The sequence below is a fragment of the Pristiophorus japonicus genome, chromosome 11 (genome assembly GCF_044704955.1).
Source record: "Pristiophorus japonicus isolate sPriJap1 chromosome 11, sPriJap1.hap1, whole genome shotgun sequence".
Classification (NCBI taxonomy): Eukaryota; Metazoa; Chordata; class Chondrichthyes; family Pristiophoridae; genus Pristiophorus; species Pristiophorus japonicus.
Genome location: NC_091987.1, coordinates 1,697,534 through 1,712,170, shown reverse-complemented (window position 1 = coordinate 1,712,170; position 14,637 = coordinate 1,697,534). Strand labels below are relative to the sequence as shown.

The following is a 14,637-nucleotide window of genomic DNA, read 5'->3' as shown; positions in this document are numbered from 1 at the left end:
CATTCAATAAGATCATGGCCGATCTGATCATGGGCTCAGCTCCACTTCCCTGCCCGCTCCCATAACCCTTTACTCCCTTATTGCTCAAAAATCCGTCTTAAACATATCCAATGTCCCAGCCTCCACAGTTCTCTGAGGCAAAGAATTCCACAGATTTACAACCCTCTGAGAGGAGAAATTCCTCCTCATCTCAGTTTTAAATGAACGACCCCTTATTCTAAAACTATGCCCCCTAGTTCTAGATTCCCCCATGAGTGGAAACATCCTCTCTGCATCTACCTTGCTGAGCCCTGCCATTATATTATATGTCTCAATAAGATCAGCTGTCATTCTTCTGAACTCCAATGAGTACAGGCCCAACCTGCTCAACCTTTCTTCATAAGTCAACACCTTCATCTCAGGAATCAACTGAGTGAACCTTCTCTGAATTGCCTCCAATGCAAGTATAAGGAGACCAAAACTGTACGCAGTACTCCAGGTGTGGCCTCACCAATACCCTGTACAGCTGTAGCAGGACTTCTCTGCTTTTATACTCTATCCCCCTTGCAATAAAGGGCAACATTCCATTTGCCTTCCTGATTACTTGCTGTACCTGCATACTAACTTTTTGCGTTTCATGCACAAGAACCCCCAGGTCCCTCTGTACTGCAGCATTTTACAATTTTTCTCCATTTAAATAATAATTCGTTTTTTTTATTTTTTTCTGCCAAAGTGGATAACCTCACACTTTCCCACATTATACTCCATCTGTCAAATTTGTGCCCACTCACTTAGCCCATCTATATCTCACGAAGAAGCAGAACTCAGTGCAGCATTCTGCATCTCCGAGACAGCGAGAGCAAGGCCTAGATCAGGCTGAAGAGGGAGACTGGTTAAAATATTTCAAAAACTTTTCCTCTCACTTCCAGTGGTAAGTGTCATGTATGTAACCGTGCTACAACTGTAACCTTCATGTAACTGTAACCTTCATGTAAACACTGCACACTGTACATATATCCTAGAAATGCACACCTTGACCACAGGGGGTGAACTTGTGGGAGACACTCCTCACCTGGGCATTCAGGTATTTAAAGGGAGGTCCCACGCAGGGTCAGCACTTCTTGGTCCTGGGAATAAAGGTTAAGGTCACGTAGTAACCGTGTCTGCAGTACATGCCTCATGTGATTTTGTAGCAAGGTGCAGGGACACCACATTTGGCGACGAGAAACGGGAATCACCGAACCACGAAGATGGCCACCGGTAGCACAGAGGAACGTTACTGTGTGGGTGAGGACTGGGACGATTTCGTGGAGAGACTCCAGCAGAGCTTTATCACGAAGGACTGGCTGGGAGCGGCAGCGGCTGACAAGCGGAGGGCGCATCTACTGACTAGCTGCAGACCAAAGACGTACGCGCTGATGAAAGACCTGCTCGCATCCCAGAAGCCGGCAGACAAGTCCTTCGAAGAGCTCAGCCAGCTGATCAGTGAGCATCTCAAGCCGGCGAGTAGCGTACACATGGCCCGGCACCGGTTCTACACACACCAGCGTCAGGAGGGACAAAACATCTCGGACTTTGTTGCGGACCTGCAGCGCGTGGCCAGCCTCTGTAAGTTCACAGACACCTGCAGTGGGGAGATGTTAAGGGATTTCTTCATTGAGGGCATTAGTCATGCCGGGATTTTCAGGAAGCTCATGGAGACCAAGGACTTGACTTTAGAAAGGGCGGCGTTGATAGCTCAGAACTTCATGGCAGGGGAAGAGGAGACCAAGCTAATTTACAAGCACAGCCCTGGTTCCAACGTGGCGATGGACCAGGGAGTTAACATGGTGAACGCGGCTCAGGACCCCACAGACAGGCAAGGGCATTTTGAAACCGCCCAGGCAGCAACAGACGCTAGGGTGGGCCCGCAACAGGGACAATGGAAAGGGGATCGGCAATTCACGCCATCACGAGGAACAATGCATCCCGTGATGGGACCATTGACACCCACCATCAGAGTGCTTAGAAACAGCCAAATGGGCAATCAGAGAGGAATGCCTGGTAACAGTCCCTTTGTTAACAACAATCTCAGCTCATGCTGGTGATGCGGAGGTAGACATACTGCGAAAAGCTGCAGGTTCCAGCAATTTATCTGTAGAAATTGTAACATCAGTGGACATTTGGCCAGAATGTGCAGAAAGGCTGTAGCGAGGCTAATCTACGAGACAGAGCAACCAGACGAGGGGTCTGCAATGCAGGATGATGCTTGGGGAAAAGCCATGGATGCTGAAGTTCAGCGGGTTCATGTGGCTGATGTCCACAGCTCATACACCAAAACGCCACCCATGATGATGAAAGTTTTATTGAATGGCATCCCAGTGCGCATGAAGCTGGACACAGGAGCCAGCCAGTCACTTATGAGCGCCCAACAATTTGAGAGACTATGGCCACACAGAGCTAGCAGGCCCAAACTGGAACACATTGACATGCAGCTACGTACGTACACCAAAGAGATCATCCCAGTGCTGGGCAGTGCAAACTTGGTGGTAACACATAATGGATCACAGAACCGGCTGCCACTCTGGATCGTCCCGGGAAATGGCCCCGCGCTCTTGGGGAGGAGTTGGCTAGCTGAGATGAACTGGAAATGGAGGGATGTGCACGCCATTTCATCTGTGGAGCGAAGTTCATGCTCACAGGTCCTACAAAAATTCGGGTCACTGTTTCAACCCAGTGTCGGAACTTTCAAGGGCACCAAAGTAGTGATACGCATCACTCCGGACGCCAGACCAGTGCACCACAAAGCCAGAGCGGTGCCGTATGTGATGCGTGAGAAAATTGAAAGTGAATTGGACAGGCTGCTCAGAGAGGGCATAATTTCGGCCGTGGAATTCAGTAACTGGGCAAGCCCCATCGTTCCTGTCCTTAAAGCGGATGGCTCGGTCAGGATTTGTGGCAACTACAAGGCCACCATCAACCGAGTGTCACTGCAGGACCAATACCCTCTCCCGAGAGCGGAGGACCTTTTTGCCACGCTGGCAGGTGGCAAGCTGTTCACCAAGTTGGACCTCACTTCGGCCTACATGACTCAGGAACTAGCTGAAGAATCCAAGCTACTGACCACCATCACGACGCACAAGGGGCTATTTATCTACAACAGGTGTCCGTTTGGCATTCATTCAGCGGCCGCTATCTTTCAGAGGAACATGGAAAACTTGCTCAAATCCATTCCTGGAACAATCGTGTTCCAAGGCGACATCCTCATAACGGGTCGAGGCACCGAGGAATACCTCCACAACCTGGAGGAGGTGCTACGCCGACTGGACCGGGTAGGCTTGCGGCTGAAAAAGGCCAAGTGTGTGTTTTTGGCCCCAGAGGTCGAGTTTTTGGGTAGGAGGGCTGCCGCAGATGGGATCCGGCCCACCGAATCAAAAACAGAGGCGATCCGTCGTGCACCCAGGCCCGGCAACACATCGGAGTTGTGTTCATTTCTGGGACTTTTGAACTATTTCAGGAACTTTCTGCCGAACTTAAGCACATTGTTGGAGCTGTTACACGTGCTCCTGCGTAAAGGTTGTGAATGGTTTTGGGGGGACTGTCAAGAACGGGCTTTCAATCGGGCGAGGAACCTGCTTTGTTCTAACCAGCTGTTGACCTTGTACGACCCCTGTAAGAAACTGGTTTTAACGTGTGATGCATCGTCCTATGGGTTGGGTGCGTGTTGCAGTCGCCCTCCCAGGCAGAGCGTGGATACAGCATGGTCGAGAAGGAAGCACTCGCTTGTGTTTACAGGGTGAAAAAGATGCACCAGTACCTTTTCGGCAGAAGGTTCGAGTTAGAAATGGACCACAAGCCGTTAACATCCCTGTTGTCCGACAGCAAGGCTGTCAACGCTAATGCGTCAGCTCGCATACAGCGATGGGCTCTCACGCTGGCTGCATATGACTACACCATACGGCACCGGCCTAGCACTGAAAATTGCGCTGACGCGCTCAGCAGGCTTTCACTGGCCACCACTGAGGGGGCAGCGGAGGAAAGCGCTGAGATGGTCATGGCCATTGAGGCTTTTGACAGCGCAGGCTCCCCCATCACAGCCCACCAGATCAAACTCTGGACCAACAGGGACCCCCTCCTATCCATGATAAAGAAATGTGTCCTGACTGGGGATTGGGCGCCCGCACACAGGGCGTGCCCCGAGGAGGTCAGACCATTTCACAGGCGGATGGATGAACTCTCCATCCAAGCCAACTGCCTGCTATGGGGCAGCCAGGTAGTCATGCCCCAGAAAGGGAGGGAAGCGTTCATCAGGGAACTCCACAGCGAGCACCCTAGCATCGTGTTAATGAAGGCCATTGCCCGGTCACATGTATGGTGGCCGGGGATTGACTCAGACCTGGAACACTGGGTTCGCAGGTGCACGACGTGTGCCCAGTTGGGTAATGCCCCCAGAGAGGCTCCACTCAGCCCGTGGCCCTGGCCCACCAGCCCATGGTCACGTATTCACAGAGACTATGTGGGCCCGTTCATGGGGAAAATGTTCCTGAACGTTGTCGATGCATACTCAAAGAGGATCGAGTGCATCATATTGAACTCGTGCACGACATCCATCACTGTGGAGAGTCTGTGTACGGTTTTCGCGACCCATGGCTTGCCAGATATTCTGGTCAGCGACAATGGCCCGTGTTTCACCAGCCATGAATCCCAGGAGTTTATGTCGGGTAATGGTATCAAACACGTCCGGACAGCGCCGTTCAAGATGGCATCCAATGGCCAGGCGGAACGTGCGATCCAAGTCATAAAACAAAGCATGCTCCGTATCCAAGGACCCTCCCTTCAGTACCGCCTATCACGCCTCCTGCTGGCCTACAGGTCCCGGCCGCACTCGCTCACGGGAGTCCCGCCAGCGGAACTTCTCATGAAACGCATGCTTAAAGCGCGGCTGTCCCTCATTCACCCAGACCTGGCAGACATTGTTGAGGGCAAGCGTCAGTCCCAAACCGAGCTCCATGATCGAGGCTCAAGGGGGAGGTGTATAGAAATAGATGACCCCGTATTTGTTCTTAACCATGCTTTGGGACCCAAGTGGCTTGAGGGCACCGTAATCGGCAAAGAGGGAAATAGGGTCATAGTGGTCAGACTCAACAATGGGCAGATATGCCGCAAACATCTGGACCAAGTAAAGAAAAAGTTCAGCATAGACACTGAGGAACCTGAGGAAGATCATGAGATGTCACCCACACCACCGCCAGTGGACGAGCAACAAGAACTTCACCAGCATGCACAGTCCTGGTGGTCAGCCTGACATGCCGGAATCACCACAGGGCACAGAGACGCATGCCAAGGCTCAGCCACCAGAGCCACAACTGCGGCGCTCCACGAGAGAGCATTGACCAGCTGAAAGACTTGACAAAAAGACATGAGTGGGTGGGGAGTGATTTCATGTATGTAACCATCATACAACTGTAACCTTCATGTAACTATAACCGTCATGTAACCACTGCACACTGTACTATCCTAGAAATGCACACCTTGACCACAGGTGAACTTGGGGGAGACACTCCTCAGCTGGGCATTCAGGTATTTAAAGGGAGGTCCCACGCAGGGTCAGCACTTCTTGGTCCTGGGAATAAAGGTTAAGGTCACGTAGTGACTGTGTCTGCAGTACATGCCTCGTGTGATTTTGTAGCAAGGTGCAGGGACACCACAGTAATCAATGCGTCTGGGATCACTTACTGTTTTCTTATTACATACTGGAGTCTTCACTAAGCCCAGAACAGAACCTATGATTGCTCTCAGCAGAAGCAAGTTGCATTGGGCCTATCAGGAGGACTTTGGGTAGAATTCCAGGGAGAATCAGGAATACCCCCTACCCATCCCCCCACAGACACCACCCCCCCACCCCCTAACTGCTGGTTCCACATAACTGGGGTTGGCAGAAGAAGCTCCTGCGTTTGCAGGCTCAGGATTTCTGGAATTTATGAAATGGGATAGAAACTTAGTGCCGCAAATTGCAACCGCGACGACCCACCTGCCCCCTGCTCCCATCACAATTGTGCCCTTTATACTTTTACCATTCCACACTGTCCCAACACTCCAGGTTTAAACAGTTCCGATCTTTACCTCTGCACTGTGTCCCTGGGTTTGCTGGATTGGTGTCTATAATTCCCTGGAAACAGCTACACGAGTAGCTCCCTGGGGTGTTCGTGCAGGCTGCAAAATCAGAGCATGTGTTGTTCCCAGTCTGACACTCATCAATATCTAAAACAAGAATTAGATAACAACAATCACTTGGAGCAAAAGTGACTTTAACGCAATGATTTAAAGTTGTGTTAAACTCAGGCAACGTCCTACCTTCACATGTTCTTCCTGGGACACTGGGGCTTGTGTCTGTGAACCCAGCATTACACTGACAGGTGTAAGTGGCATTCAATCTTATACAAGTTCCATTACCTGAACAGTCATTCAGCCCTGGCTGGCAGCTGTCTCTGTCTGTAATGAGAAGGAGAGATCTGTGTTAGAAAATTGATTCAATTGGGATCAAAGTACTTCAGATGATAAGTTTCAATAAAGCCGAAATCTGCCCTAGACTTTAGTGTGGCTCCCCAACCCGATATGGGCTGATCGTGCTGTTATTGTACTTCTAGAAAACAAGAGAAAGCTTGTTATCTGATTCTTCTCTCACCTCCATCCTACAATCTATCTACCTCTGTTGCTATCTCTGTTGCAACTTTTCTGCTAATACAAGAACAGGAGTCGGTCACTCGATCCATCGACCTTCATTTTGTCTATCTCTTTAATCCCATGTACTGCCTTTTCTCGATACCCCGTAATATCTTTACACTTCAAACAAATACCTAAAGACTTTTTAAACAGCTCATTTGGATTTGCCTCTGTGGTCTTCTGGTGCAGTGCATCCATATTCTCTCTTTCCTTTCTGCGAATAATTTTTTTCCTGGATTCACTTTTAACCAGTTTAGCTTCAATTTTAGGCTATTTAGGTTTCATGAATGCTATTTTTCCTCAGTTATTACAGCTCTTCTGCCAAAGCTACGGTGGATGTGTGGGAGACCTTCCATGGAAATTCCTTCTACTTGTCTTTATTTCTTGCTTTTCTTCTGTATCAATGCTAATAGAGCGACTCTTTTTCTCCGGAACTCCAAAGAACTGTCTCACACACTCTTTGCCATCTTCACATCCGCGCTGTGTTGAAATCACGACTCACAATTTCTTCAACTCAAACTCGATTTTCCCAGGACCCAAAGCTTTGGGGCCTAAAAATTGGTTTGCCCCCGAAAACAGGTGCGGGGATCGCGATGCATGATCAACCCGCGCCTGTTCTGAGGACTGCAAGCAGCAAACAAACCTCTCATGCTGCCTGCCCATTTACAGGATTTTGTAGTGTGCTGACGTGGATTGAGAACTGGTTGTCAGACAGGAAGCAAAGAGTAGGAGTAAACGGGTACTTTTCAGAATGGCAGGCAGTGACTAGTGGAGTGCCGCAAGGTTCTGTGCTGGGGCCCCAGCTGTTTACATTGTACATTAATGATTTAGACGAGGGGATTAAATGCAGTATCTCCAAATTTGCGGATGATACTAAGTTGGGTGGCAGTGTGAGCTGCGAGGAGGATGCTATTAGGCTGCAGAGTGACTTGGATAGGTTAGGTGAGTGGGCAAATGCATGGCAGATGAAGTATAATGTGGATAAATGTGAGGTTATCCACTTTGGTGGTAAAAACAGAGAGACAGACTATTATCTGAATGGTGACAGATTAGGAAAAGGGAAGGTGCAACGAGACCTGGGTGTCATGGTACATCAGTCATTGAAGGTTAGCATGCAGGTACAGCAGGCGGTTAAGAAAGCAAATGGCATGTTGGCCTTCATAGCGAGGGGATTTGAATACAGGGGCAGGGAGGTGTTGCTACAGTTGTACAGGGCCTTGGTGAGGCCACACCTGGAGTATTGTGTACAGTTTTGGTCTCCTAACTTGAGGAAGGACATTCTTGCTATTGAGGGAGTGCAGCGAAGGTTCACCAGACTGATTCCCGGGATGGCGGGACTGACCTATCAAGAAAGATTGGATCAACTGGGCTTGTATTCACTGGAGTTCAGAAGAATGAGAGGGGACCTCATAGAAACGTTTAAAATTCTGACGGGTTTAGACAGGTTAGATGCAGAAAGAATGTTCCCAATGTTGGGGAAGTCCAGAACCAGGGGTCACAGTCTGAGGATAAGGGGTAAGCCATTTAGGACCAAGATGAGGAGAAACTTCTTCACCCAGAGAGTGGTGAACCTATGGAATTCTCTACCACAGAAAGTAGTTGAGGCCAATTCACTAAATATATTCAAAAGGGAGTTAGATGAAGTCCTTACTACTCGGGGGATCAAGGGTTATGGCGAGAAAGCAGGAAGGGGGTACTGAAGTTTCATGTTCAGCCATGAACTCATTGAATGGCGGTGCAGGCTAGAAGGGCTGAATGGCCTGCTCCTGCACCTATTTTCTATGTTTCTATGTTTCTATGTAATCCAGCAGCGAAAGCGCTGCTGAGTGGCTGAATAGTCATCAAGGGGCCCAAGTTCGTGCGAGGCTAGCACCAATTACACCTAGCCTGCACTACATAAAGGCAGTCTGCACCTCTTAAACAGGAGGTGCATTCTGCCTGCAGCAGATCATGGAACTGACTGGGGAAAAGGTGAAGAACAATTAAAGATGCACAATGGGGGACTTTAATGAACTCACTGAGTTAATGAACTCACACGAGTAGACAAGGTCAATGAATTCATCTTCAAATTCCATATTCCACGATCTGCACCATTAGCCTCACAGACTGCTCAATGCACCACACCCCCATCACTCACCTACCAACAATCTCTACCAAACACATCACATACCTCACATTCATAGCTTCACCTCGCCCTCACATACTTACCACAGCTACAAGTCTCATACACACATCTAACAGCTTGCACACACTGTCAGCTATTTAACCATGACAGGGGCATCACGCAAACACATTGCATGACACTCACTGACACACTTCCCTTTCTCTTGCTGGAAAAGATGATGCATAACCGATGCCAGCAGAACCTAACTGGTGGGGGACAGGCTCGCCTGCATCACTTTACTCTCATGGAGGAGATGGCACTGGCTATTCTTGGGAAGGGCGTGGCTGAGCACATGGTCAGTGGAGGGGCTGTAAGAATTCTCATACGTTATCCTCCTTCTCAGATCCAACTTCCCACAGTCTCTTCTGATTTACAAGCTGCACATGGTGTAAGCATGCACCTCTTGTGGTTCCCCCCCCGCCCCACCACCTTCCCCTCACCATAACACTACTTGTGCCTTTCTCATTTCAGAGACACAAGATATCCAACCTGCCCAGTGGTTCAAGAAGAAGATGGAGAGGATAGTGATGAAGAAGAAAAAACACCGTCACTCAATCTGATACTCGCAGAACACCACCTTAAACATTCACTCCCTCCACCACCAGCACACTGTGGCTGCAGTGTGTACCATCTACAAGATGCACTGCAACAACTCGCCAAGGCTTCTTCGACAGCACCTCCCAAACCTGCGACTTCTACAACTGAGGACAAAGGCAGCAGGCACATGGGAACACCGCCACCTCCAAATTCCTGACATACCATCCTGACTTGGAAATACATTGCTGTTCTTTCATAATTGCTGGGTCAAAGTCCTGGAACTCCCTCCCTAACACGACTGTGGGAGTACCTTCACCACATGAACTGCAGTGGTTCAAGAAGGCGGCTCACCACCACCTTCTCAAGGGCAATTAGGGATGGGTAAAAAGTGCTGGACTTGCCAGCGATGCCCATATCCCATGAACGAATAAAAAGAACAGGATACTGGGCATTCTCCGTCATGGTGTTCTGTGCATGGTCGCATCCCAACTGCACATTCAGCGAGTGATAACCTTTGCAGTTGCAGTACATCTCAGAATTTAGATCTGGTGCCCGCAAAGCCACATGCGTGCAGTCCAAGGTGCCCTGCATGGGGACACCCACTCTCCTGGCAAAGCCACATGCGTGCAGTCCATGGTGCCCTGCATGGGGACACCCACTCTCCTGGCAAAGCCACGTGCGTGCAGTCCATGGTGCCCTGCATGGGGACACCCACTCTCCTGGCAAAGCCACATGCTCTCTCGCCCTGCTTCTCTCTGGTCAGAAAGAAGACAATGAAGTCCGCTCTCCTGACATAAAGAGCTCCTGTCACCTCTCTTATGCAGCAGTGGAAAGCAATGTTACATCGCTTGGCGATGTTACATATTTCGCCTGCTCCAGCCTGGAAAGATCCCGATGCAAACAAATTGTCTACTCTACATACTTCTGGTGCAGGCTCCCAGCGCCGACACAAATCTCTCACTCAGGTAGCGCACGGTACAGCCCGCACCAGAAGAATACACGCGCTGCTCAGACACCATTTCGAACCAAAACAGCACCCATGGCTCCCAAACAACGGGTGTTAGGCAATAAAATGTTTAGCCCTGGAACTTATTATTTCCCTCAGTCTTCCCTTTCTATTACAATCTACCAGCTCTTATAACCAAGCTTGTCATCACCTAACTATTAACTCATTGTTTACATTGTCTTCTCTCCTGTTCAGGTTTGGTGCTGTACTGAATGATGGACCTTGGCCCTTTTCCTTGGTTTCTCAACTTTATTTTAAAACGTAAGTTAAATTTGAAGTGATTTTTCTTCCCTTACGATGCCAAAACTGCAAATGTACTCATTTAGAAAACGGTTCCAAGGCACTTTGCAGTGGTGTAATCAGACAAAAATGAACACTGAGACAAAGAAGAAGATATTAGGATGGGTGACCAAAAGCTTCATCAAAGAGGTAGGTTTTATGGAGTGTCTTAAAAGAGATGGTGAAGGCAGAGGGCGGGGGGGTGGGGGGGGATTTGGGGGGGAATTCTACAGGCGAAGGCACAGATGCCAATGGTGGGGGAAGGGAGAAGGGGATGGACAAAAGGCCAGAGTCAATGGAATGGATAGTTACGTTATATTGTACTGCTTGTATATATCTCCTAACATTTTACAAATCTTTATGGTTGAAAGCCTTGTTATCAAATATCTTACCTGTTATAATAGTGTTTTCAAGATCTATATCAAACTCTTGACTGCTGTTCAAAGACTTAGCAAATGTATCTGCGGTTTCGAGCATAGTGACATTCTCCTCCGTTGAGAACACAATGGTAAAGTTTACATTCACACTCCCTGGCGTAATGTCAACGATGATGATTCTCATTCTTCCACGGTTGAATAAATCGATGAACTTCTGTATTAGTCTGCTTAACAACTAAAACAAAACAAACATAGTCAACGGTTAACATTTGAATCTTAATTTTCTTCTGCTATCCCGCTCCCTCCCAACCTTAATTTTTCTTTCCCAAGTTGCTGCTGGACACTGCCTTCTCCACCTGCCACATGTGAGATGTGTGTTCGGCTTCAGGACTCAGTGCCCAATAATATGGAAAGAAATATGCTTCAGTACACTGAGTGTTCACCATCACCTCATTTGCCCCATGCAAACAGTGGCTTGTCATTCTCTTAATTCCACAAGAACATACACACATTGGGGTCTTTCCTTTTATTAATGAATCATTACTTCTTTCCTTCCACATACGAGAGCTAATGATGAGAAAAGACTTACATCTTTAATGAAATTATTTGTGAATTCCTTGAATTGCCGACTTCGTCTGTCTCTAAATTCTGGTACGAAGCTCCTGTTTCTAATTCTTGTTCTTACGTTCATTGCTTTGGAAGCTTTGGAGAGTAAAAAGTCAACAGGTATATGTTGAGTAAAATCAAAACCGTATGTTTCTTGCGATATCCCCGTCGACCTAGTTACCAAACGGCAATGCGGACACAGTGACCAAGATGGTACACTATGGTTTCTGGGGTCAGACTGCAGAAAATGTGAAAAAGATGTGATCGGAGGATGGGGGTGGGGTGGCTGGTGGGGGTGGGTGCGGTAAGTTTTTACACTAAGCCAATGAGAAGGACAGTCCCTTGGCATGGAGCTGGAAGCTCTCAGATAGTGTGAGATCACAGTGAGCGGATTTCCCAAAGTTGCCAGGGAACTACCTCATACATACTTCCTGTACATGTGGTGGTGGGGTGTGCGAGGAAGGTCCATCCATGCTCCTCTCAACAGAATTCAAAGGAGAACTTTGGGCAGGCCGGAATTCTAGAGGGATCAATTACTTTACTCTGACTCTAATCTCGACAACAACACAAAAATATCCCCAATCAAAGTCACAAATAACATCCTCTAGTAATGTGACCACTGTGCATTATCCCACCCTGTCCTGCTCAACTGCTCTGCAACCTTTGACATGGTTGACCACAATATTCTCCTCCGCGCCTCTGCTCTGCTGTATCTGCTCAGTGGGACTGCCTTCTCTTAGTTTGACTCTTAACTATTTGACCATAGCCAGTCCATCCGCAGCAATGGCTTCTATTCCCGCCCCCACACTAATACATTTGGAGTCCCCTGAGGATTTATCCTTGGCCCCTCCTCTTCATCATCTAGATGCTCCCCATGATAACACCATCTGCAGACATGCAATCAGCTTCCACATCTACACTGACCATCTCTCTACCCCCTCCACTGCCTCTGGGTTATCAGTCTGCTTGTCTGAGCTGGCTGAGCTGCAATTTTCCCCAGTTAAACATTAAGATCCAATGCCTTCGGCCCTTCCACAGCATCTGTACCTATGCCTCCGATTCCATCCCTCTCCCCGGCTACCATCTCAGATTGAAGTGATTTGATGCTATTTTGAGCTTCTATACCCTATCCTCACCATCACAAATACTGCCCATTCTATCTCCATATCGCCCATCTCTGCCTCTACCTCAGACCATCTATTGCCAAATCCCTTGTGTTGCCTTTGTCACCTCCAGACGCAACTGTTCCAATGGTCTACTGGACGGCGTCCCATCGCCCATCCTCAATTCCATCCTGTGAAGCATGGGGAAGCCTAAAATGCTCCACCATACTTGCAGCACCAGAGTAGACCCTCCTCCACCCTCAGGTATTACACAATCAAAGCAACCAAAATGTGGCAAAGCATCTCTGGCAAAGGAGGTTGTATATTGTGGGCAGTAATACTAACTTCACATTCAGCTTGACATTCTTTTTTTTTGCAACAAACGTTTCCATAATTAATGCAAAACTAATGTCAGTTGTTCATCAACGACAGTATAATGTGATATCATCCCACCAAACAGCAAATGGCCTTAATCACTTCTCAAAACTCGTAAGCAAGTGCAGATGAAGGCGAGAGATCTATTTTTTAAATGACAGGTGGAAGATCAAGCCTTCTACTGTAGAACATCAGCAATGTTGAAAAAAGTAGAAGAGAAGATGAGGCAGATGAACAGAAAATGCTGGGAAAACTCAGCAGGTACATAAGAACATAACATAAGAAATAGGTGCAGGAGTAGGCCATTTCGCTCCTCGAGCCTGCTCCTCAATTCAATAAGGTCATGGCTGATCTGATGTCATCGACCTCAAACATTAACACTGTTTCTCTCTTCACATATACTGCCTGACCTGCTGAGTATTTCCAGCAATTTCTGTTTTCATTTCAGATTTCCTGCTTTTTGCAATAACAAGTTGATGTTACTCAACCTGGGATTTGAAAGCTTGGAAGCTGCAGAATGAAGGGAGAACTGAGATAAATATGGAAACTCCACACTTTTGAAATCTTCAGAAGGAATGCTAGACTAAGGAATGGTCCAATAAGCATTGATTTCCAACAGTGAGGCTGCAAGGGGGAGGGGGAGTGTGTAGAATGGTCCATAGAGGAAAAGAGGCACAGACTACAGTAAAATCAAAATATAGAGAAGGAACAGGAAATGCTGGAATAATCAGTGGCAAGTCCTCTTTTTTGCACAGTCACTGATGTTTGACAGGGACAAACCAGGAACAATACTCACGTTTCGTTATTCAAGTACAATCTCTAAATACTTACGTGTCCTGATTATCCTTTGTATCGACTGTTGTTTATTGCAAGTTACCACCAATACAAAAACTCGATATTCATTGTCAGGTATTAGTTGATTGAATACTGCATTTTTCATATTAGTTCTAATCGTGGTTACTTTAAAACCAGCCCTGAATAAAGTGACTTTGTAACGAGCCTGGGTGATTGCATTGTTAGTGTCCCAGGAAACTGAAATTTCTTCACTTTTCACTCGAAGAAATTTCATACGAATGAACCTTATTGGTACTGAAAAAGAAAAACATAATGTTTAATAGTGAGCATCTGTTGATTTCTTACTTTAAAAGAGAGATTTGCATTTATTCAGTCCCTTAACATATCCTGAAGAAACATCTAACTTGCTTCACATTACTTTTGAGTGTTAGTGTCTGTTGCTATGGAAGCAAATGTTGCTCTGGAAGCAAATGTGGCTGGCAGCCATTTTGTGCACAGAAAGATTCCACGAACATAATGGGCAATGAATCCATATTTTTGGTGGTGTTGATTAAGGAGGAAATAATGACCTGTGCACCAGGAGAACTCCAGCATCTTCTATGAATAGTGCCATGCGGATTGTTTAATGCCCACTTGAACAAGCAGACGGGCCCCCACTTTAACATCTCATCCGAAGGACAGCACCTATGACAATGCAGAACTCCTCCAGTACAG

At 47.6% G+C, this 14,637-nt stretch overlaps 1 protein-coding gene across 1 annotated transcript in view; it reads right to left on the bottom strand.

The window, feature by feature from the left end:
- LOC139276411 (complement component C1q receptor-like) overlaps nt 1–14,637 on the bottom strand; it is a 36,631-nt gene that overhangs the window by 19,217 nt on the left and 2,777 nt on the right. The window contains exons 2-5 of the mRNA XM_070894368.1: nt 13,960–14,217; nt 11,634–11,746; nt 11,060–11,279; nt 6,082–6,450 (exon numbers count right to left, since the gene is read on the bottom strand). Coding sequence (XP_070750469.1) covers nt 6,082–6,450; nt 11,060–11,279; nt 11,634–11,746; nt 13,960–14,217 — 960 coding nt within the window. The remainder of the gene's footprint in view (nt 1–6,081; nt 6,451–11,059; nt 11,280–11,633; nt 11,747–13,959; nt 14,218–14,637) is intronic.